General features: G+C 45.6%; 1 protein-coding gene across 8 annotated transcripts in view; it reads left to right on the plus strand.

Moving 5' to 3' along the window:
* KDM6A (lysine demethylase 6A) overlaps positions 1-24,464 on the plus strand; it is a 120,987-nt gene that overhangs the window by 49,061 nt on the left and 47,462 nt on the right. For all 8 annotated transcript variants that reach the window (XM_040423813.1, XM_040423814.1, XM_040423817.1 and 5 more), the window contains exons 5-9: positions 1,039-1,097; positions 1,829-1,949; positions 21,317-21,371; positions 22,092-22,126; positions 22,500-22,593. In XM_040423813.1, coding sequence (XP_040279747.1) covers positions 1,039-1,097; positions 1,829-1,949; positions 21,317-21,371; positions 22,092-22,126; positions 22,500-22,593 — 364 coding nt within the window. The remainder of the gene's footprint in view (positions 1-1,038; positions 1,098-1,828; positions 1,950-21,316; positions 21,372-22,091; positions 22,127-22,499; positions 22,594-24,464) is intronic.

The following is a 24,464-nucleotide window of genomic DNA, read 5'->3' on the forward strand; positions in this document are numbered from 1 at the left end:
CGCTGCCCTAGACTCTGAAACAGCCTAGGTCAGCAATATAAGACCGCCCATTTGTGCCTGTGACGTCACCAGGAACACTGCGAGGCAGAAGTCTCCACCTAGCATACTCATGTAGTAAGGAAAAAGCCCTTGTCCTGTGCGATGCAACGCGAGGGGGAGCATCGGAGCAAGAAATGCTCCACTATACACGCTAAATAAGCAAAGGGGAGCTCTGAACCCGGACAACCCCTTTAACTTCTGTTAAAATGTACATTTTTTTAAGTCAGTCTCATACACACGACTATGTCCATTTTGAGGTCTGCATTTTTTATTTTTTTGCGGACCCGTTGACGTCACTGGGTCTGTGTTTTGCATTTTGCAGACATATTTTCTCTTTGCATTATGGACTTACAGATGCAGGAAGCACACGGCTGACCCATGTGCTTTCTACATCAGTATGCCCGTCCTGCAAAAAGATAGAACATGTCTTCTACTTGTTTGCAAAATGTGGGGCACGGACCTATTGAAATAAATGGGTCCATATAAATTGCAGATGTAAAACGGATAGTGTCCATATTTAGCAGATCATCAATTTGCGAAGCGCAAAATACATACAGGGTGCTTGAACCATCCTACGCTCATGAAGAGTAGCTCAGCATGCTGATCTTTTTTTTTATTTTTTTTTAAATCAAATATGATTTCATTTTGTAGAATCCTGACGGAAGCGTGAGCTGTTCCTAAACAGCTTTCTATAAAGCACTTTGTAATATATCTAATTACAGAAAAATGCCTCTATCTCCATTTATCAGACTGCCTCCTCCACAGGTCAGAACACGAGGTGGTCCCAGAGAACGCTCACAACACTCTGGCCATATACAGAAAATACAATATAAATCTGCCAAATAGAGACAAATTAGAAAAAAAGAACATGCATCAATTGTTTGATTAGTAAAAAAAAAAATAATTATCTATGTGGTACATTCCCTTCTAATGTTTTTTTCATTGCTGGTTTATAGCTGGTTATATGCATTACCGCCTAACATAAATCTTGTTTTTCAGAATGCTGCCTTTCTTTATGGCCTTGGATTGGTCTATTTCCATTACAATGCATTTCACTGGTAGGTATTCTGTCTGTATTCTGCTTCAAGTGGAGCGGTCACCTCTTGTCTTCCAGCAGCTGCGTGTCTTCCCCATGTAATAACCCTTTTGGAGGAAGGTCCAGATGGGTGCTACCAGTTGGGGGGGGGGGGGGGGGGTCCTTGCAGAATCTGGCAACAGCAGCACTGATTGGATAGTGTCATTCTGCAGCGTACACCCCCAACTGGTAACACCCATTCGGACCCTCAGTGCAAACTACTAGCAATTCATTTATAAAAGGAATAATAAAGGAATGGAACAACCTAGTCATTAGAATAGATGCTCCAGAATGGTTATTACAAGGGGGATGTTAGTAGTTACTAAACCAGACATGTCTAGAGAGGGGACAGGTGGCTGAGCTTACGGAAACCACCGATCAGGCTCCTGTTACTCCCGTTGTAATGAATAGGAGCTAAGCAAGCAGCGCAGCAGAACAAGCTCCACAATGGGAGCTATGGAAACAGCGGAGTGCGGTCCGCTCGGTTGTTTCTGTAAGCCTGGCCACCTGGGCTGGCGCTTAGTCCCATCTCGCCATTTCCGCACTGTGCGCTGTCAGTCCATTTGCCGACATGCTGATTAGTGTTTTTGCTGCCATAGCAGAAGGTTAGCATAAGCTGGACTTTGTGAACACTGCTCGGTGGGAATGTTAGGTTGTAAACTCCGTGCTGAGATTTATCAATCTCGCAATAATCTCAATTTTTCATTCTTTTAGGGCAATTAGAGCATTTCAGGAAGTGCTTTACGTCGATCCCGGCTTTTGTCGCGCCAAGGAAATTCATTTGCGACTTGGACTTATGTTCAAAGTGAACACGGATTATGAGTCAAGTTTAAAGGTAATCACTGTTTTGTGGACTAGCTCAGCTTCTGGATGTTTGTAGGTTGGCTCTGTTGGTCAGTGGTTGTGCCATTCTACACTGGTGGTTTATGTGCCGTAGCAGAGCCATGTTCTGAATCTCGATTAAATGCATTTGAAGAGCAAGAAATATGCATGGTGGTGGCAAAGCCTCTCGAGGTGGCGAAAAATCTGCTGTTTTAATGGAGCCTATTCTGAAGTAGGCATTATTGTTTTTACTGGTTTAAAGGGCATCTGTCAGCAGATTTGTACCTATGAAACTGGCTGACCTGTTACATGTGCACTTGGCAGGTGAAGACATCTGTGTTAGTCCCATGTTCGTATGTGTCCTCATTGCTGAGAAAAATGAAGTTTTGATATTTGCAAATGAACCTCTAGGAGCAACGGGGGCGTTGCCATTACACACAGAGGCGCAACTATCCCAGCAGTTTCCTCACCCTCTCCATTTTCAATTCAGGACAAGATAGGGCCAGGCGTGATCATAGTTTTTATTGCCTGGCCCTGTCGATCACAGTGCAGAGGCTGCGTCCTTTGCAGTGAGAGCAGAGCCTCTAGGAGTAACGTGTACATTCACTGATGGCTGCAATGTCTTGATGCATTTATTGCTTCTCTTGTTTCACACCTGCGTCTGGCTATTCTAGCGGAGAATTAGCTAGACAAAACGCTGCGTGCAGTGTTTTTTGCCCGGCCGATTTCCGCCATATTTGCCGGATCTCTGCAGGAAACCATTATAGTAATTGGTGTCTGGGGGGCAGGCGGCAGTATCCAGCAATCCAGAGAACTCTGGCAAGCTGTTCTATGACGGAGCAGCCTGCCGGAGAGGCAGCGGCAGGCACTGCCCATTTAAGAGCATCTGACAGACACCTAAAAAGGCTGTGTACTTAAAAGAAATTTGTCATAAAAAATGGCCCATTGCTTAAGGGTACTTTCACACTTGCGGCAGAGTGATCCGGAAGGCAGTTCCGTTGCCGGAACTGCATGCGGGATCCGGGAAAACGTTTGCCAACTGATGGCATTAGTAAGACTGATCAGGTTCCTGATCAGTCTTAAAAATGCCTGATCAGTCAAAAAAATGCATTGAAATGCTGGATCCGTCTTTCCGGTGTCATCCGGCAAAACGGATCCGGCATTTATTTTGATCTGTACATGCACAGACCGGAAGTACGGATCCGGCATTCCGGTATTTTGAATGCCGGATCCAGCACTAATACATTCCTATGGAAAAAAAAAATGTCGGATCCGGCATTCAGGCAAGTCTTCCGTTTTGTTTTTTTGGGGGTTTTATTTTTGGCCGGAGATAAAACCGTAGCATGCTACGTTTTTCTCTTTTGCCTGATCAGTCAAAAAGACTGAACTGAAGACAATCCTGATGCATCCTGAACGGATTGCTCTCCATTCAGAATGCATTAGGATGAAACTGATCAGTTCAGAAAAACACTGTGAAAGTACCCTAAGGGCTCTTTCACACTTGCGTTGTCCGGATCCGTCGTGTACTCCATTTTTCCGGAATTACACCCCGGATCCGGAAAACCCGCAAGTGAACTGAAAGCATTTGAAGACTGATCCGTCTTCAAAATGCGTTCAGTGTTACTATGGCACCCAGGACGCTATTAAAGTCCTGGCTGCCATAGTAGTAGTGGGGAGCGGGGGAGCAGTATACTTACAGTCCGTGCGGCTCCCGGGGCGCTCCAGAATGACATCAGAGCGCCCCATGCGCATGGATGACGTGTCCATGCGATCACGTCATCCATGCGCGTGGGGCGCCCTGACGTCACTCTGGAGCGCCCCGGGAGCCGCACGGACGGTAAGTATACTGCTCCCCCGCTCCCCACTACACTTTACCATGGCAAACAGGACTTTAGCGTCTTGGCAGCCATGGTAACCATTCAGAAAAAGCTAAACGTCGGATCCGGCAATGCGCCGAAACGACGTTTAGCTTAAGGCCGGATCCGGATTAATGCCTTTCAATGGGCATTAATTCCGGATCCGACCTTGCGGCAAGTGTTCCGGATTTTTGGCCGGAGCAAAAAGCGCAGCATGCTGCGGTATTTTCTCCGGCCAAAAAACGTTCCGTTCCGGAACTGAAGGCATCCTGATGCATCCTGAACGGATTTCTCTCCATTCAGAATGCATGGGGATAATCCTGATCAGGATTCTTCCGGCATAGAGGCCCGACGACGGAACTCTATGCCGGAAGAAAAGAACGCAAGTGTGAAAGAGCCCTTAATCAAGTTTTTGTGTTATGAACATATTTTAACCCCTTCCTGACATATTTCCATTTTTATGCTTATGTTTTTCACTCCCTGCCTTCTCAGAGTCTTAACTTTATTTTTCCGTTCACATAGCCACATGAGGGCTTGTTTTTTGTGGGACAAGAGTCCCGTAATGGCACCACTTAATATTGCACACAACGTAGTGGGAAGCTGGAACATTCAAAATGGGGCGGAACTTTTTTTAGATGGATGTAAAAAAAAATTTTTAAAAAAATCTTTTGCCCATCAAAACCCACTCACTTGACTGGACCTGTAAAGGGAAGATTACTTACCTGACTCCCAGCTCCTTCTCCGGGCCTGCAATGCTCCCCTGGGCTCCCTCACTGTAAACATCCGGTTTGACATTGCTGTCATCCTCTCCCCTTACTTCATGACAAATGGTCATGTGACGCAAGGGGATTCGGTCACCACCACGGCCGGTGATTGGCTGCTGCAATTTCAAACTGAATATTTACATCGAGGGAGCCCAGTGGAGCATCGCAGGCCTATGAGAGAAGCATCCAGTGGCAGGAAGCAGGTAAGTAATCTTCCCCTTTAGGGCTGTTTCACACGAGCGGATGCCGTGCGTGACATCCGCTCTGTGAATGAGAGCCAAGACCCGATGCAGACTGCAGAAGCCACAGTGACAACTTTATCTCACTGTGATTTCGGAGTAAAGAGATCACAGAGAGGCACGGAGCATTATCAGTCATGTTAATGCTCCGTGCCTCTGCAGTCTGCATCGGGTCTTGGCTCTCATTCACGGAGCGGATGTCACGCACGGCATCCGCTCGTGTGAAACAGCCCTTACAAGTCTCACCAAGTGTGGGGTGGGGGTGCAAAAAAAATAAATAAATAAAATTATTGCACAACTTCTCTAAACTTTATTCTTTTTTAACCATTGTTTGATAATTGTGTGCTTAGGGTTGTTTTCTTGGTGCATGACCCAGGTTCTCTTGAGATTCAGCTCATGAATCGATATCCTGACATTTTCCTTTAGAATTTGCTGGTATAAATCAGAATTCATTGTTTTATCAATTATGACAAGCTGTCCTGGCCCAGATGCAGCGAAACTGCCGCAAACCATGATACCACCACCACTAAGTTTTTTATGCTGGAATGCAGTGATTTAGTTTCTTAAACTCTCCATAACAACCGAGGCTAATGACCGTGATCGGCGGTAATGCTGATCAGGGATATTTAACCACTCAGATGCTGTGGTCAAATATGACCATAGCACCTGAGAAGCCTAAAATCCAGAAGCACGCGCTTGCCGAGCAGGAACGCCTTTCACGGGCACGTAGACGTTCCATGAAAGTAATGAGCCAGAGCCTACACTAGTCTTCTAGGCTTATTACTTGTATATTACAATTAAGGCCAGCAAGTGGCAGCACCCACCGAATTGTACTATTGCGTTCTATGTATAGGGTAATGGAAAAAACTTACTTCCTCTACAGGTTTATGGGTTTTGTTTTTATGACGTTCAGTATGCTATCTGTAGTTTTTATTGATACCATTTTGGGTTGTGTATGCCTTTTTGAACACTTTTTCTTCAATTTGTTGGGAGCGGTGAAGTGATGAAAATAAACTGTGAATCGACCACTTTGATTTTCTTTTTCCATTACACCGTATGGTATAACTTTTTTTATATTTGGATATCACAGTGTTTTCAAACACTGCAATGCCCATAATGTTTTTTTTTTTTATTTTGGGGAAAGAGGGATGTTTAGAATTTTTATATATTTTTTAAAACTTTTTTTTTAGGTCTCCAAGTGGACCCCAACATGCAATCATTAGATTACAATTTTTCCAATTTCACCCCATTTGGATTATTTTTTTCCAGTTTCCCACTTATATGCTAAGCAATATTAAATGATGGCATTAAAAGGTACAACTTGTCCCAGAACGAAACAAGTCCTCATACAACCATGTGGACAGGAAAATAAAAAGTTATGGCTCTGGGAACGCAGGGAGTATAAAACGAAAACACAACAATGGAAAATCGCCACCTCAGGAAAAGGTTAAACCAAAAAGGTTTGTCTAGGCCTCATCAGTCCACAAAACATTGACCCAGATTTACTAATCGAAAGATGGCATAATCTTATACAGGCTGCCTAGGCCCCAGATTTATCACCATAGCTCAGGCTATCTGGTGCACGGATATAGACACTTTCCACTAACTCTTTTCCAACCATTGGTTGGCTTACTTTGAGACAAATTCTTACTCCAGAAATGCACCACCATTTTGGCACAAAATCTTAGGTCCCACCTTTTCCCATTAATCCCCACCAACTTTCCACTAAACCCACCCCTTATTGAGCATGATGGAAAAAAGTTTAGAAACCCTTAGGGGTGCACCGAAATTTCGGCAGCCGAAAATATCGGCCGAAAATGCACCTAATCCACTTCGGCCGATATTGTTACATATCGGCCGAAAATATGGGGTGTGGGATTTGTCACCCACCATCTGCGGGCGGGCGGTTTACTTTGTCACTGCATCTTTATTTTACCTTACAATCGTGAGGCTCCAGTAACTAACAACTCTGCAGGCAGAGCGGAGGCCGGCGTAACGTCACTTACTCACGTGACGCGCCTGCTCCGCCTCCTTCATTCATAAAGTGGGCGGAGCAGGTGCGTCACGTGAGTAAGTGACGTTACGCCGCCCTCCGCTCTGCCTGCAGAGTTGTTAGTTACTGGAGCCTCACGATTGTAAGGTAAAATAAAGATGCTGTGAGCAGCAGGGCCGGGGCTGTTATGGGTAGGGGGGATCGGTCTATGGAACTGCTATGGGGAGGGGGGATCTGTGCACTGCTATGGGGAGGGGGGGATCTGTGCACTGCTATGGGGAGGGGGGATCTGTGCACTGCTATGGGGAGGGGGGATCTGTGCACTGTTATGGGGAAAGGGATCTGTGCACTGTTATGGGGAAAGGGATCTGTGCACTGTTATGCCCATAACAGTGCACAGATCCCCCTCTCCATAACAGCGCCACCCACAGATCCCCCTCTCCATAACAGCGCCACCCACAGATCCCCCTCTCCATAACAGCGCCACCCACAGATCCCCCTCTCCATAACAGCGCCACCCACAGATCCCCCTCTCCATAACAGCGCCACCCACAGATCCCCCTCTCCATAACAGCGCCACCCACAGATCCCCCTCTCCATAACAGCGCCACCCACAGATCCCCCTCTCCATAACAGCGCCACCCACAGATCCCCCTCTCCATAACGGCGCCACCCACAGATCCCCCTCTCCATAACGGCGCCACCCACAGATCCCCCTCTCCATAACGGCGCCACCCACAGATCCCCCTCTCCATAACGGCGCCACCCACAGATCCCCCTCTCCATAACGGCGCCACCCACAGATCCCCCTCTCCATAACGGCGCCACCCACAGATCCCCCTCTCCATAACAGCGCCACCCACAGATCCCCCTCTCCATAACAGAGCCACCCACAGATCCCCCTCTCCATAACAGCGCCACCCACAGATCCCCCTCTCCATAACAGCGCCACCCACAGATGAATTTCATTCATGAAAAAGAATTATTAATAAAATCATTAAAAAAAAAGTATTTTAAAAGTATTTGGGCAAAAAGGCAGTTTCGGTTTCGGTTTCGGTTTTCGGTCAAGGGCATCCTGAATTTTCGGTTTCGGTTTCGGACCAGAATTTTCATTTCGGTGCACCCCTAGAAACCCTAGATGCACCAAATTGTTCCTATTTGAACCACTTTTTTAGACACATTTTTGGGCGTATACTATGGTTAATCTGGGCCAATAACCTACTGGCTTGTCCAGGTGATCTTAGCAAACTGCAAATGGGCAGCAATGTTCTTTTTTGAGAGCATCAGCTTTTTTCTTACAATCCTGCCATGCACACCATTGTTGTTCATTGACATCCTGATAGACACATTAACATTAGTTGATATGAGAGAGACCATTTCTAGAGGTTACCTTGAGTTCTTTTGTCACCTTGTGGACTATGCTTTTGGTGTGATGTTTGTTGGTTGATCTCTCCTGGGTAGAGTAATGATGGTGTTGAATTTCCCCCATTTGTGTGCAATCTATGTTACTATGGATTGGTGGAGTCCAAACTCTTTAGAGATGGTTTTATAGCTTTTTCCTGCCTGATGAGCATCAACAACCATTTTTCTGAGGTCCTCAGAACTCTCATTTGTCCGTGCCATTATACTGTTCCACAAAAGTGCTGTGAAGATTAGACTTTTGATAGATTCCTGTTCTTTAAATTAGACTGGTCACCCAACCACACCTGATTGTCATTCAATTAAAAATACCTGACTCTAATTTCACCTCAAATTATCTGCTTATCTTAAAGGTTCACATACTTTTACCACTCACAGACGTGTGATAACTAATCTTTTTCCTCAATGATTGCATGACCAAGTATAACTTTTTTTTTTTTTTTGGTTTGGTAATCCCTATCTACTTTTAGGATTTACATGAAAGTATGATAAGTTTTAGGTCAAATTTAAGCAGTAAAATAGAAAATTCCAAAGGATTCCCAAGCTTTCAGGCACCATGGCTTGTCTGGAAGTATGACGACAGGGCAACTTTTAATTGGTTTTAAATGGTTTTATATTCTTGTATATTTTGTGACTGCGTATGGTATGATGTACGCTCCTAACATATAAGCGGGTCACTCATGCACATTGTAACAAATCAGTTCCTGTTGTGAATATTACTGCCTGGCAGATTTCTCCCAGCACTTGGCTATATACAGGATGCTCCATGGTGAAGCTTCAGATTGTATTTGTCCTGTGATATTCAGATCTATGGCTCCCAGATAACTTGTGTCTCCTACTGTGAGCTGTTGCTTGACATTTAGATTTGTGACGCAGTTTTGGGAGGAAATTATATTGGGCTTTTGGGAGAATTACTGAACATGATTTGTGTAGGCAGATTGAAGGGGTTGTTTCATTGAAAGGGTTTTCTGGGATTTCGATACTGATGACCTTTCCTCTGGATAGGTCATCGGTATCTGATTGGTGGGGGTCTGACACCCATGACTCTTGCCGATCAGCTGAGAAGGCACCAGCGCTCCATTCAGAGATCGTAGCTGCTAGATCGGCGAACCTTCGCTGCCCCCCCCCCCCCCCCCCTTTAAAGAAGGCACATGCAATGTTTCACCGTCCCTGCATTCTCATTGCTCTATACACAGCACTCAACAAGCATTGCATATAAAAATTAGCAAGCGCCAATGCTGCTTCTTGCTCCGGTCCCAGCGGTAATGTGATCGCAAGGAATCGGGAGTGTCTGTGAGCTGCTAGGTCTTAGCACACCCAGATCACCTCTGTAGTGAGGTTGCAAAGAGCTGTACAACTTCTTTGGGTGATGTATTCCCCCATAACTCAGCAAGGGGCGGATCCTTCCACGATCTTGAGTATAGTAGCATTTGCCATGGAAACTGTGGAACTACGTGATGATATCATTTCATACCCTGTGTGCAGAACATTGGTAAAAGTGCTCCATATGGCTCTCTGTTATATTACTGTCATCATCCATACGTGGAGACGACACTCAGATCTTGTGTTCCCTGCTACCCTGAGTTACCATGGTGTACAGAGATTACTAATTATTACAGTGTAATGAAAGTGAAAATCCAATGAAATTTTCCTTGATGAGTCTGTCCTCACCGAGGCAATGCATGGAGCTTAGTTTCTGGAGAGGGTGATGTCATGCTTCCCAGACACATTGCTATTAACAGAACAGTAGAGTCATTCAGGGTAAATACGTGTAATCTCTTCTGCTGTATTGTATGACTCTTACAAATGGCCTACAAGCTGATTGTCATTCTGTGTCTGGGAAACTCAGTATTCACATGACCAAAATGGCTGTGTAGGAGTGGGTGGCCTGGAAGATAGATTACTGTATAGATACAGTTTTGTTGCTGTGTCTAGTAATATCAGTATTCAAGGGGATGCCCAAGCATGCACTTCCCACCCTCTGACATTGAGCGTGAAGACACCCAACTGCACACTGGCCTCAACAGTTCTCAAGGCAAGCTAGCCAGCATCGTGCACGGGTCCAGTTCTGTGTGATGAAACTTATGTACTATTATACTAACTGGTGGTCGGATGGCTGCCTCGGCACCTGGCCCACCCAGCGTGCAGTTGTCTCCATGCCAGATGTCAGAGGCATAAGAGTGTTCCTGGCCAACTCGTTTAAATCTTGTGCCAATCTAGCGGCTTACACCTACAAGCTGTCTCCCCTTTGAATGTGTGTAATATCATGAGATGGGTGGGCACCGCTACGAAAAATGTTACGTGCGCAAACCCTCCAACTATAGCATGTACAGGACAAAGAACAACACTGGTGGGTAAACAAAAAGGGGCGCAAACCAATAAACTCCTTCCCAGTCTTTATTAGACAAATAGCATGGCTAAAACACTTAAAAAGCACAACAATACATATAGTAACTCCCAAGAGGAGGCTGAGAATAAAGCTGGCCTAAGTCATTCGGCAGTATTCCAACAGGAGACAATGTGTGATTGTTTTACACTTTTTCGAAAGGTGGGTTTACACGACCCAATTATCAGGTACAACCATTACCGTAAATGCGTTGCCAATCACCCGACGAACAGGCAAAACGCTTGAATGAAATAATCTTTCATGCAGCAAATTAAATTCTCGTTTCTGGGCAGCAGATCGTGCTGTGTGAACAGTGACCTGCTGCCCAGAAACAATGAATCTGTATGAGGATGGCAGTAGCCATGGCTCGTCACCCTACAGTGGAGGAGATCACTGTATGTAAATGTAACTCTTCCTTCCTGATAATTGAATGCTCATCAATGGAGGTGAACAGTCCCTCCCCAATAACTGTTTGCTCATCAGCAGTGTAAATGCAGATTGTTTTTCCACTGGCAGCACTAGGTAGCTGATGCCCGTGTCATAGCAAGCTGTTGGCTAGAGCTGGCACCCGAGCAGAGGGGAGGAGTTTTTCAATTAATCACCCTCAGAATGAATCCTCTAATTTTTCTGTGCCTAGTGATGACCCATATGTAACCTATGATGTCACCATACTGTCTAGATCAAAAACCTTTTTTTCACGTACAGTTGTTATAAAAAGGCTACACACTTCAGAACTTTTTCCATCTTTAGGGCTAGGTCTTGAGATTTTTGAAGCATATCTGCGCAAAAAAAAAAACACAATATGGGGGGGGGAGTGCACATTGAGCAGTTTTTAGTTTTTTTCTTGCTTCCTCTTCATTACAGTGACAGATTCCGTGCTGATTGTGCCCCAAGATGATGCATGCAGCTTCTTTTTTCCCCACATCTTTTTTACTGAAATAAACAGGAGGCTGTTTTGAAATGGGGTATTGGAGCGAAACACTCGCAGTAGGGGTGGGCGGTATAGGCGATATGCGATATAAATTTGGGCCACGATATGGATTTTCGCTATATCGCTGGACCGCGATATGATCGCGCTCTCTGCGCGCACCATTTTCTTTTGAGCCGGCCGGCACAGTGGAGGGAGAAGGAGGGAGGCTGCTGCTGAACACCAATGAGGACAGAGGTGGAGGGGAGGGACTGTGGCCACTGCGCCACCAATGAATGTGCCAGCCATATCCCACAGGGTCCCCCCCCGTCATTGGTGGCAGTGGGCAGTTCCGATCGGAGTCCCAGCAGTGTAATGCTGGGGCTCCGATCGGTTACCATGGCAGCCAGGACGCTACTGTAGTCCTGGCTGCGATGGTATGTAGTGAGCAGCATTATACTCACGTGCGCCGTGGCCGCCGGTCGCTCCTTCTTCTGGCTGTGCGGCGGATTGCTAATGCTTATAGCATTAGCAATGCGTCGCACAGACCTATGAGAAGAAGGAGCGACCGGCGGCCACGGCGCACGTGAGTATAATGCTGCTCACTAACATACCATCGCAGCCAGGACTTCAGTAGCGTCCTGGCTGCCATGGTAACCGATCGGAGCCCCAGCATTACACTGCTGGAACTCCGATCGGAACTGCCCACTGCCACCAATGATGGGGGGGGGGTGACCCTGTGGCCACTGCCACCAATGATTAATACTGGGGGGGGGGGGGGTGCGTGCGTGGGTTTGAGTTACCAGAGGGGGCGGATCAGAGGCTGGGGGGGGGGGGGGGCGGATCAGAGGCTGGGGGGGGGCGGATCAGAGGCTGGGGGGGGGGGCGGATCAGAGGCTGGGGGGGGGCGGATCAGAGGCTGGGGGGGGGCGGATCAGAGGCTGGGGGGGGCGGATCAGAGGCTGGGGGGGGCGGATCAGAGGCTGGGGGGGCGGATCAGAGGCTGGGGGGGCGGATCAGAGGCTGGGGGGGGCGGATCAGAGGCTGGGGGGGGCGGATCAGAGGCTGGGGGGGGCGGATCAGAGGCTGGGGGGGGGGGCAGATCAGAGGCTGACTGCCATGGTCAGCTCCCTGCTGTTGTGTGCACAGGGCTGCAGGGAGAGTGTAAAGTCCTATTCACCCTAATAGAGCTCTATTAGCGTGAATATGACAAGGGTTCTAGCCCTTAAGGAGGCTAATAGTTATTAAATAAAAAGTAAAAAAAAAAAAAAGTTTAAACACCCCCCCTTCAATATAGAAAACAATATATCGCAATATATATCGCATATCGCACATGCTTAAAATTATATCGCAATATAGATTTTAGGCCATATCGCCCACCCTAACTCGCAGGTTACAAAAGACGCGTCAAACGCATGAAAAAGGTGTTTTTTGTTATTGCGCTGGGAAAAAATGTCAACGTGTTTTTCAAAATCGGTTGTGTGAACTCTTAGGCCCCTTGCAGACGAGCGTGTCCGGATTAGATCCGGATGCGTCCCGGTGCATTGCGGCAAACCCGCGCGAGTAGGTACGCAATTGCAGTCAGTTTTGACTGCGATTGCGTTCCGATGTTCAGTTTTTATTGCGTGGGTGCAATGTGTTTTGCACACGCGTGATAAAAAAAACTGACAGTGGTACCCAGACCCGAACTTCTTCACAGAAGTTCAGGTTTGGGTTAGTTGTAGTGTAGATTGTATTATTTCCCCTTATAACATGGTTGGTTATAACTCACCTTAATCCACTTGTTCGCGCAGTCCGGATCTCTTCTGTCTTCATCTGTGAGCAATAGGACCTTTGATGACGTCACTGCGTTCATCACATGATCCATCACTATGGTGATGGATCATGTGATGAGTGTAGTGACGTCATCAAAGGTCCTATTGCTCACAGATAAAGACAGAAGAGATGCCGGCTGCGCGAACAAGTGGATTAAGGTGAGTTAATTTTTTTTACTTTTTTTTTAACCCCTCTAGCCCTATCTTACTATGCATTTTGTATTCAGAATGCTATTTTACCTTATAACCATGTTATAAGGGGAAATAATAATGATCGGGTCCCCATCCTGATCGTCACCTAGCAACCATGCGTGAAAATCGCACCGCATCCGCACTTGCTTGCGGATGCTTGCGATTTTCACGCAACCCCATTCATTTCTATGGGGCCTGCGTTACATGAAAAATGCACAAAGAGGAGCATGCTGCGATTTTCACGCAACGCACAAGTGATGCATGAAAATCACCGCTCGTGTGCACAGCCCCATATAAATGAATGGGTCAGGATTCAGTGCGGGGGCAATGCATTCAACTCACGCATTGCACCCTCGCGGAATACTCGCCCGTGTGAAAGGGGCCTTAACGCCTTCACTGACCGGGACTTTAAAGGTGGCACCAGCTCGGGAGCACAGCAGGCGCCATAGCCACCGGGTGCTTGATGTTTCATACAGCAGGCGACTGGCAATAATGCTGATCACGGACATTTAACCCTTCAGATGCCATGTGCATGACAACGGCATCTGCATGCGCTAAAACCTGGAAGCACACTCTTCTGTGTGTGCTCTGTCTCCCCCCGGCGGAGATCGGGGGAGCTGGATGCATTGTGCGGCAGCTTCAGTCCTCCGGAATGAACTCTGAAGCTGCCTCACATTAGTTCCCATGGAGCCTCTGTCTGTGATAAATACAGTGTGTTTGTCTTACACTGCAATGCTAATACATTGGAATGTATGAGAGAAGCAATCTGATTTCTTGTAGGAACTATTAAAAAAAAGTGAAAGTTTAAAAAAATTGAAATAAATGTGAAATACAAAAATTAAAATTACCCCCCCCCTTCCCCAAAATGAAAAAAACCTAAAAAATAAAAATACACATCATAGGTAGTGTTGAGCAAAGAGAGCATTTGGATGCTTCATCCAAAGTCACGTCGTTCAAAACTTTGGAATAATACTGTATGGAGATCCGTGTACAGTATTAGAATGTATGGGCTCCGATGAGCCGAAGTTAGTTATTTGCAAAGTCACGCGTGACTTCATTGAATAACTTCAGTAGTTGATTTTTTAAGTGGAAAACCACTTTAAAGCTTGAAACCGAACTCTGCTTCGGTTCCGACTAGTACTTCAGAACTGAAGCAGAGTTCGGTTTTAAGTTTTAAAGTAGTTTTCTACTTTAAAACCACTTTAAACTAAGCGACTTCGGCTTAAGCATCTGAAGCTTGCTTCGCTCAACACTAATCATAGACATCACCGCATGCAAAAACGCCCGTATTATTAAAATATTTAAAAAAAATATTCCGTACGGAGAAAGTCAGAATGACCAATTTGCCATTTTTTGGGTCGCTTCTCCCACAAAAAAAATTAAGTAAAGTTATCAAAATGTCGTACAGTATAAAAACTCAAGAAAAACTATACTTATGTGGTATTATCATAATTGTATTGACCTGGAGAATGAAATTAACTGGTCAGTTTTACCATATAGGAAACGCCATAAATACAAAACCCATTAAACTGTTATTGAATTGCGTTTTTTTTTTTCTTCCAATTTCACTCCATTTGGATTTTTTTTTTCTAGTTTCTCACTATATCGTATGCAATATTAAATGGTGGAATTAGAAAGTGCAACTTGTTGATGTGCAGGTATGCTTTGGGTCACTGTCCTGCTGAAAGGTGAAATTCTTCTTCGTCAGCTTTTTAGCAGAGGCCTTCAGGCCTCCATAGGAACCACAGCTCTGATACGCTCTGTGTATGTGTGTGTGTGTGTGTGTGTGTGTGTGTGTATATATATATATATATATATATATATCTATCTAGCTGAAGGACCCACGCTCGGGTATATTTAATCTATTTCATTTAATGTTTGTGTGTGTTGTTAAAAAATATCAACACTATCCACTATAACAGTGACCTCTACAGCACCCCGCCCCCAAAACAGTGACCTCCACAGCATACCGTGACCTTAACAGTGGCCTTTACTGGATCGGGAGCGTGTCCTTTTGAACAGCTCACTCTAAGACAGCAGCACTGTACTGTCTGAGTGTGAGCTGCAGGGAGAAAGTCACCCTCCCTCCCACCCCTGCAGCTGACAGAAGTTGACTTTTACCTTCATTTTTTCAATCCCTGTTGGCTCAGGAGTGTGAGGGTGTGTGGCCTAACCAGATCAGGGGTGTGATTTAGTGGGACCTGGGGGCTGGCTTTTAAGGCCTCTTTCACACGAGCGTGACGAATTAGGTCCGTATGCGTTCAGGGTGCGTTCAGTGAAACTCGCACTATTTTTCAAGAAAGTTCAGTCAGTTTTGTCTGCGATTGCGTTCAGTTTTTTCCGCGCGGGTGCAATGCGTTTTGATGCGTTTTTCACGCGCGTGATAAAAAACGGAAGGTTTACAAACAATATCTCTTAGCAACCATCAGTGAAAAACGCATCGCACCCGCACTTGCTTGCGGGTGCAATGCGTTTTTCACGCAGCCCCATTCACTTCTATGGAGCCAGGGCTGCGTGAAAAACGCAGAATATAGAACATGCTGCGATTTTCACACAACGCAGAACTGATGCGTGAAAAACAACGCTCATGTACACAGACCCATTGAAATGAATGGGTCAGGATTCAGTGCGGGTGCTATGCGTTCACGTCACGCATTGCACCCGCGCGGAAAACTTGCTCGTGTGAAAGGGGCCTAAGTCTTTTGAGGGTGGACACATTGTGGCAGAGGGCGTGTCTGGGCACCTTCCTGCAAGAGTGATGCCCCTTCTGGGCACCTTACTGGCTCATTTGCCTACCAAATAAACAGAATTTTCAGAGAATAAAAACATCTATTGCTGGAACAAAGTCACATCTGGAAATAAGGTACTAGGTGCTATTATACTAACGCTTTATTTCAATAGCGATTATCCTGTTGACAGATTTCCTTTAAAGCTCATCTACAGCAGTGAAAAAATAAATGGCTGGGTTGTTATGGAAACCTGGAGTAAAACTGTGTATGTGGAGGCCCTGCGAGCTTCTATTGGCTGATAAGGGTCGTGTGACCAAGCTTCTATTGGCTAGTGCATTTTTTGGGAATATCTCACATCTACGTCCTAGAGAGCTAAGACCTGGTATAAAACCTTCCCGGACACCCGATGTACCTGTGTGCCACATTTCGTGATTGTAAATGCGACGGTGCGGATTCCTTTAGCGGACATACACACATACACTAAGCTTTATATATAATATATTCAGTTGCAAGTAAAAGTATGTGAACACTTTGGAATGATATGGATTTCTGCACAGATTGGTCATAAAATGGGATCTGATCTTCATCTACAGGTGAAACTCAAAAAATTAGAATATCGTGCAAAAGTCCATTTATTTCAGTAATGCAAATTAAAAGGAATTGCATTAATGCAGCTTAAAATGAGAATTTTGTGAAAAGGTTCAATATTCTAGGCTCAAAGTGTCACACTCTGGTCAGCTAATTAATCCATACCCCCTGAGCAAAGGGTACCTCAAAATTGTGACTTTGGGGTTTCATAAACTGTAAGCCATAATCATGCAAATGATAAATAAAGGCTTGAAATATCTCGCTTTGCAGGTAATGAGTCTATCTCATATGTTAGTGTCACCTTTTAGGTTGCATTACTGAAATAAATGAGCTTTGCACAATATTCTAATTTTTAGAGTTTCACCTGTAAGTCACAACAATAGACAATCACAGTCTGCTTAAACTAATAACACACAAAGAATTAAATGTTACCATGTTTTTATTGATCACACCATGTAAACATTCACAGTGCAGATGGAAAAAGTATGTGAACCCCTGGATTTAATAACTGCTTGAACCTCCTTTGGCAGCAATAACTTCCACCAAACGTTTCCTGTAGTTGCAGATCAGACGTGCACAACGGTCAGGAGTAATTCTTGACCATTCCTCTTTACAGAACTGTTTCAGTTCAGCAATATTCTTGGGATGTCTGGTGTGAATCGCTTTCTTGAGGTCATGCCACAGCATCTCAATCTGGTTGAGGTCAGGACTCTGACTGGGCCACTCCAAAAGGAGTATTTTCTTCTGTTTAAGCCATTCTGTTGTTAATTTACTTCTATGCTTTGGGTCATTGTCCTGTTGCAACACCCATCTTCTGTTGAGCTTCAGCTGGTGGACAGATGGCCTTAAGTTCTCCTGCAAAATGTCTTGATAAACTTGGGAATTAATTTTTCCTTTGATAGCAATCCGACCAGGCCCTGATGCAACAAAGCAGCCCCAAACCATGATGCCCCCACCACCATACTTCACAGTTGGGAAGAGGTTTTGATGTTGGTGGGCTGTGCCTCTTTTTCTCCACACATAGTGTTGTGTGTTTCTTCCAAACAACTCAACTTTGGTTTCATCTGTCCACAGAATATTTTGCCAGTACTGCTGTGGAACATCCAGGTGCTCTTGTGCAAACTGTAAACGTGCAGCAATGTTTTTTTTGGACAGCAGTGGCTTCCTCTGTGGTATCCTCCCATGAAATCCATTCTTGTTTAGTGTTTTACGTATCGTAGATTCTCTAACAGGGATGTTAGCATATGACAGAGACTTTTGTAAGGCTACTTTCAAACTAGCGTTCAGAGCGGATCCGTCTGCATTATAGTTTGAAAAAAATTCTAAGGCTGGCTTCACACTTGCGTTGTCCGGATCCGTCGTGCACTCCGTTTGCCGGAGGTGCCCACCGGATCCGGAAAAACGCAAGTGAACTGAAAGCATTTAAAGACGGATCCGTCTTCAAAATGCGTTCAGTGTTACTATGGCAGCCAGGACGCTATTAAAGTCCTGGCTGCCATAGTAGTAGCGGGGGAGCAGTATACTTACCGTCCGTGTGGCTCCCCGGGCGCTCCAGAATGACGTCAGAGCGCCCCATGCGCATGGATGACGTGATCCATGCGACACGTCATCCATGAGCGTGGGGCGCCCTGACGTCACTCTGGAGCGCCCGCGGAGCCGTATGGACGGTAAGTATACTGCTCCCCAGCTCCCCACTACACTTTACCATGGCAAACAGGACTTTAGCGTCCTGAGAGCCATGGTAACCATTCAGAAAAAGCTAAACGTCAGATCCGGCAATGCGCCGAAACGACGTTTAGCTTAAGGCCGGATCCGGATTAATGCCTTTCAATGGGCATTAATTCCGGATCCGGCCTTGCGGCAAGTGTTCAGGATTTTTGGCCGGAGCAAAAAGCATTTTCTCCGGCCAAAAACGTTCCGGTCCGGAACTGAAGACATCCTGATGCATCCTGAACGGATTTCTCTCCATTCAGAATGCATTAGGATAAAACTGATCAGGATTCTTCCGGTATAGAGCCCCGACGACGGAACTCTATGCCGGAAGAAAAGAACGCAAGTGTGAAAGAGCCCTAAGTCTGAAAGTAGCCTGAACGGATCCGTCCAGACTTTACATTGAAAGTCAATGGGGGACGGATCCGTTTGAAGATTGAGCCATATTGTGTCATCTTCAAACGGATCCGTCCCCATTGACTTACATTGTAAGTCTGGACGGATCTGCTTGCCTCCGCACGGCCAGGTGGACACCGAACGCTGCAAGCAGCGTTCAGGTGTCCGCTTGCTGAGCGGAGGCTGAACGCCGCCAGACTGATGCATTCTGAGTGGATCCGCGTCCACTCAGAATGCATTAGGGCTGGACGGATGCGTTCGGGGCCGCTTGTGAGCCCCTTCAAACGGAGCTCATGAGCGGACACCCGAACGCTAGTGTGAAAGTAGCCTAAGTCTTTAGCTTACACTCTAGGATTCTTCTTCACCTCATTGAGCAGTCTGTGCTGTGCTCTTGCAGTCATCTTTACAGGACGGCCACTCCTAGGGAGAGTAGCAGCAGTGCTGAACTTTCTCCATTTATAGACAATTTGTCTTACCGTGGACTGATGAACAGCAAGGCTTTTGGAGATACTTTTATAACCCTTTCCAGCTTTATGCAAGTCAACAATTCTTAATCGTAGGTCTTCTGAGAGCTCTTTTGTGTGAGGCACCATTCACATCAGGCAATGCTGCTTGTTAAAAGCAAACCCAGAACTGATGTGTTTTTTATAGGGCAGGGCAGCTGTAACCAACACCTCCAATCTCATCTCATTGATTGGACTCCAGTTGGCTGACACCTCACTCCAATCAGCTCTTGGAGATGTCATTAGTCTAGGGGTTCACATACTTTTTCCACTTGCACTGTGAATGTTTACATGGTGTGTTCAATAAAAACATGGTATCATTAAATTGATTGTCTATTTTTGTGACTTAGATGAAGATTAGATCACATTTTATGACCAATCTGTGCAGAAATCCATATCAATCCAAAGGGTTCACAAACTTTTTCTTGCAACTGTGTGTGTATGTATGTGTGTGTGTATATGTATGTATGTATATATATATATGTGTATATATATATATATATATATGTATGTATATATATATGTATATATTGAGAGATTGCACCTGGGCTCTTGAAGTGCTGCTATTTTGCATAATTTATATATATATATATATATATATATATATATGTGTGTGTGTGTGTTGGTAGTGTTAATGTGTTTATATGGATGTGTGTATACTGTATGTATTTATATATTCCATTTGTGCAGTAGCTGTAGGCGTATGAATACACGGGGACTACTAGCGTGCCTATGGCGCTGTGGTTATGGTAACATTCTATGTCATCTTTTTAATGATGGATTGTGCTGCTAATAGCGGGTGTCCAGTGAAATGTGCCGGCAGCATGGAGGCAGCGTGCCCCTCTTGTGTAATAGCAATCTATATCATTTCTCAAGACTGTCGCTCTTTAAGATTCAGGGCAGCACTTGCTTTCTAGGTAAATCCTCTTAGAGTGAATTAGAATTTCTATAGACTGCTGTCTGCCTTGAGGTATTGTCGTCTCTGAACTGCAGTGGCCTCTCCTGCATAATAACCATTTCACACAGCAGTAGCCAGCTTCAGTACCGCAATATCTGTGTGCGGTGCAGACGCTGCTTGTCGCCAGCTCCGCGCTCAGGTTAGCGGGCTTTCTCCTTCTTGCTCGCCATCGGTGAGTGTCTTCCTCCATCTCTCTCTTTGTGCTGCAGTTTGTCTCATTATATCTACTATACATGGAGCATATGCCTGGTGACAGGACGGGATTGCTGTTTTTTTGACTTCTGCCTTTTAATGCTATTTTTCGGCTTCATTGCTAGCTATCATTATCCATCGATTTGTCTCTGGAAGACGAAAGATGGCTAATTGTCTCTTTAGCGTACCCGACTATTAGTTTATTTGTAATGAAATGTATTGGACTTGGATTCTGGATGTCTATTTAGGTCACTGATCGGAGAGCGTGAGATGACAGCATTCATGTCACCATTGCCTGCGCTGTGTAATTGTGTCTAGATTGTGTGGAGGGAACATTTGCATAATGCGCCTCCATTATCTCGCCGCTATTATTTACTTCATATTTAGTCATTTCCAAATTCCCCATTTCCATGGTAACGGTCCCAGTCTAGTCCTGTGCATGAGCACACAAAGGGTGAATGCATTTTTACAGGTAGGTGCGCGAAATCTGTTTGTAAATGATTGTAATGTCATAAATCATAGCAAAATGACGGTTCCCGGTGACTGTGACCTGAAGGGGCCATCATCAGCGGATTACAGCCACTAGGTAGTTGTCGTAGGATGTGTATTTCTATGCCTGGATATCCTTCCACCGCTCTGTTGTTTGGTGGTGGTACTACTAGTACTCCTGCCCTCTTTCTCTCAGGTAGTCTTCCTATAAATGTGTAATGTGTCTTTTTTTTCCCTTTTTGCAGCATTTTCAGTTGGCTTTGATTGACTGTAATCCCTGCACTTTGTCCAAAGCTGAAAGTAAGTACGATACTTTAGATATTTGTTGTAACATTTCCATTTCTTGTAACCTTATGTGATGTTAAATTAGTTTTCCGGGCTCCAGATATTTACGACCTATCCTCAGGATGGGTCATCAGTATCTGATAGGTGGGCTCCAGCGCCCCCGCAATCAGCTGCTCCCTGTAGCCTCTGGAACTAGCACTTTGAATGGAGTTGAATGCAGAGCCCCATTCATAGTGTAGTGGCCGTGCCGGGTTACTGCAGCTCCGCTCCCATTCACTTCAGTGGGAGCCCACCTGCAGTAACCCAGCACGGCCACTACACTATGAATGGATGCTCTGCATCTGGCTCCATTCAAAGTGCTAGTTCCAGAGGCTACAGGGAGCAGTTAATTAGAAGAGGTGCGGCGTGTCTGATCCTGACGATTGGATATCGATGACCTACCCTGAGGTCATCAATATGAAATCAAGTTGAGAGAGAGTTATGGCAATCACAAAAAAACAGAGCAACTGAGGTGCACCAAGGGTCTAGGGCCGCCCTTGGTGCACTGAAGCTCTAATTTGCATATTGGATTAAGCTCTCCTTTCTCTGGGGCAGTGCACTGTATGTTTTCCATCCAGGTATTGTTTGATCAGCTTGATCCACCGTATCAGGTGCTATGCCTAGTATACTAGGGTTGATCCTGCTGATCAGATCCAATTCTCTGTTTTAATTTTTTTCTCTTTTTTGTTTAAACAGTTCAGTTTCACATTGCTCACTTGTACGAAACACAGGTAAGACTGCTTTAATGTATACTCTCCTATGGAAACTGTTGTACAGCTTCAACCACTAGATCTGGCATGTCCACAGCTTTATATGTTCTTTTGTTGATGGCCCACAAATATTCTGGGCGCAGAGTCCAAAGCAGCCTTCTACCTGTGACGTCAACGTTCTTGTAGGTGCTCTAGACCTGAGGTTATGTGGGGTGGGGGCAGGTCATTGAGAAGACCATGTATGGAGACATATATTCAGGTAATGCTCCATAGGAGGACATATAGGTGGGGAGTATGTGCCTGAGGATTTTGGCTGTAGCACTTGGGTTTCTTGCAGTATGTATGAAATGACTTTCTTTGATGTAATTTCTTTACCTTTTGCTTCTATTAACAGAGAAAGTACCACTCTGCAAAAGAAGCGTATGAGCAACTTCTGCAGACTGAAAACCTTCCTATTCAAGTAAAAGCTACTGTTTTACAGCAGTTAGGTGAGGAAGCGCTCTGTTTTCGGCATACTCATTGGCCTGTGGTGGAATTCTATGTGTGTCGTGCAGCGGGAAGGGAGGGGCCTTAGGGCAAACAAATATGATGAGGTACAAAGTGCTTTGCCAACCATACCAGCAGTGTTGACCCTGGCATGTATCTGATGGGTAAGCATTTCACATTACAGACCATGTAGACGTGTTGGATATGGATTCACAATGCCTGGTACCTACCTATCCTTTTGTGAACAACATCTCACCTGGACAACCCAATTCCACTGCGCCATCAATTTTTTTTAATGTGGGGGTGGGGGGGCGCACTGCGCCACCAATGATTAATGCCTGGGGGGGGGGCACACTGCGCCACCAATGATTAATACTGGGGGGCTTGGGGGTGTGCACTGCGCCATCAATGATTAATACTTGGGGGCTTGCGGGGGGTGCACTGCGCCACCAATGATTAATACTTGGGGGGGGGGGGCACACTGCGCCACCAATGATTAATACTGGGGGGCTTGGGGGTGTGCACTGCGCCATCAATGATTAATACTTGGGGGCTTGCGGGGGGTGCACTGCGCCACCAATGATTAATACTGGGGGGCTTGGGGAGGGGGGGCGCACTGCGCCACCAATGAAGAGAAATCTCTCATTAATTCATATACAGGAGGCGGGAGCTGGCTGCAGAATCACATAGCCGGCTCCCGACCTCTATGAGCGGTAGCTGCGATCCGCGGCACCTGAGGGGTTAACTACCGCAGATCGCAGCTATCGCTCATAGAGGTCGGGAGCCGGCTATGTGATTCTGCAGCCAGCTCCCGCCTCCTGTATATGAATTAATGAGACAGTTATCTTCATTGGTGGAGCGGTGGCCACAGCCCCGCCCCTTCTCTTGTCCTCCCTCCTCTCACTGGCTGCAGCGGCAGCAGCATCACAGGGGGAGGGAGACACTGCTTCCTTCTCCCCTGTGCAGCTGAGGGAACACGGAGAGCGCTGAGAGCAGCGCGATCCTTGCTCCCCATACGTTATCGGAATATCGGCAAAATAGATGCCGATAACGGTCAAAATACTGAATATCGGCCGATAATATCGGTAAAACCGATAATCGGTCGATCCCTAGTGTGTGTGTATGTGTATATATATATGTATATGTATGTATACAGGGTGGGCCATTTATATGGATACACCTTAATAAAATGGAAATGGTTGGTGATATTAACTTCCTGTTTGTGGCACATTAGTATATGCGAGGGGGGAAACTTTTCAAGATGGGTGGTGACCATGGCAGCCATTTTGAAGTCGGCCATTTTGAATCCAACTTTAGTTTTTTCAATAGGAAGAGGGTCATGTGACGCATCAAACTTATTGGGAATTTCACACGAAAAACAATGGTGTGCTTGGTTTTAACGTAACTTTATTCTTTCATGAGTTATTTACAAGTTTCTGACCACTTATAAAATGTGTTCAATGTGCTGCCCATTGTGTTGGATTGTCAATGCAACCCTCTTCTCCCACTCTTCACACACTGATAGCAACACCGCAGGAGAAATGCTAGCACAGGCTTCCAGTATCCGTAGTTTCAGGTGCTGCACATCTCGTATCTTCACAGCATAGACGATTGCCTTCAGATGATACGAGATGTGCAGCACCTGAAACTACGGATACTGGAAGCCTGTGCTAGCATTTCTCCTGCGGTGCTGCTATCAGTGTGTGAAGAGTGGGAGAAGAGGGTTGCATTGACAATCCAACACAATGGGCAGCACATTGAACACATTTTATAATTGGTCAGAAACTTGTAAATAACTCATGAAAGAATAAAGTTACGTTAAAACCAAGCACACCATTGTTTTTCTTCTGAAATTCCCAATAAGTTTGATGTG

This window comes from Bufo bufo, chromosome 3 (assembly GCF_905171765.1).
Source record: "Bufo bufo chromosome 3, aBufBuf1.1, whole genome shotgun sequence".
In the NCBI taxonomy this organism is placed as follows: Eukaryota; Metazoa; Chordata; class Amphibia; order Anura; family Bufonidae; genus Bufo; species Bufo bufo.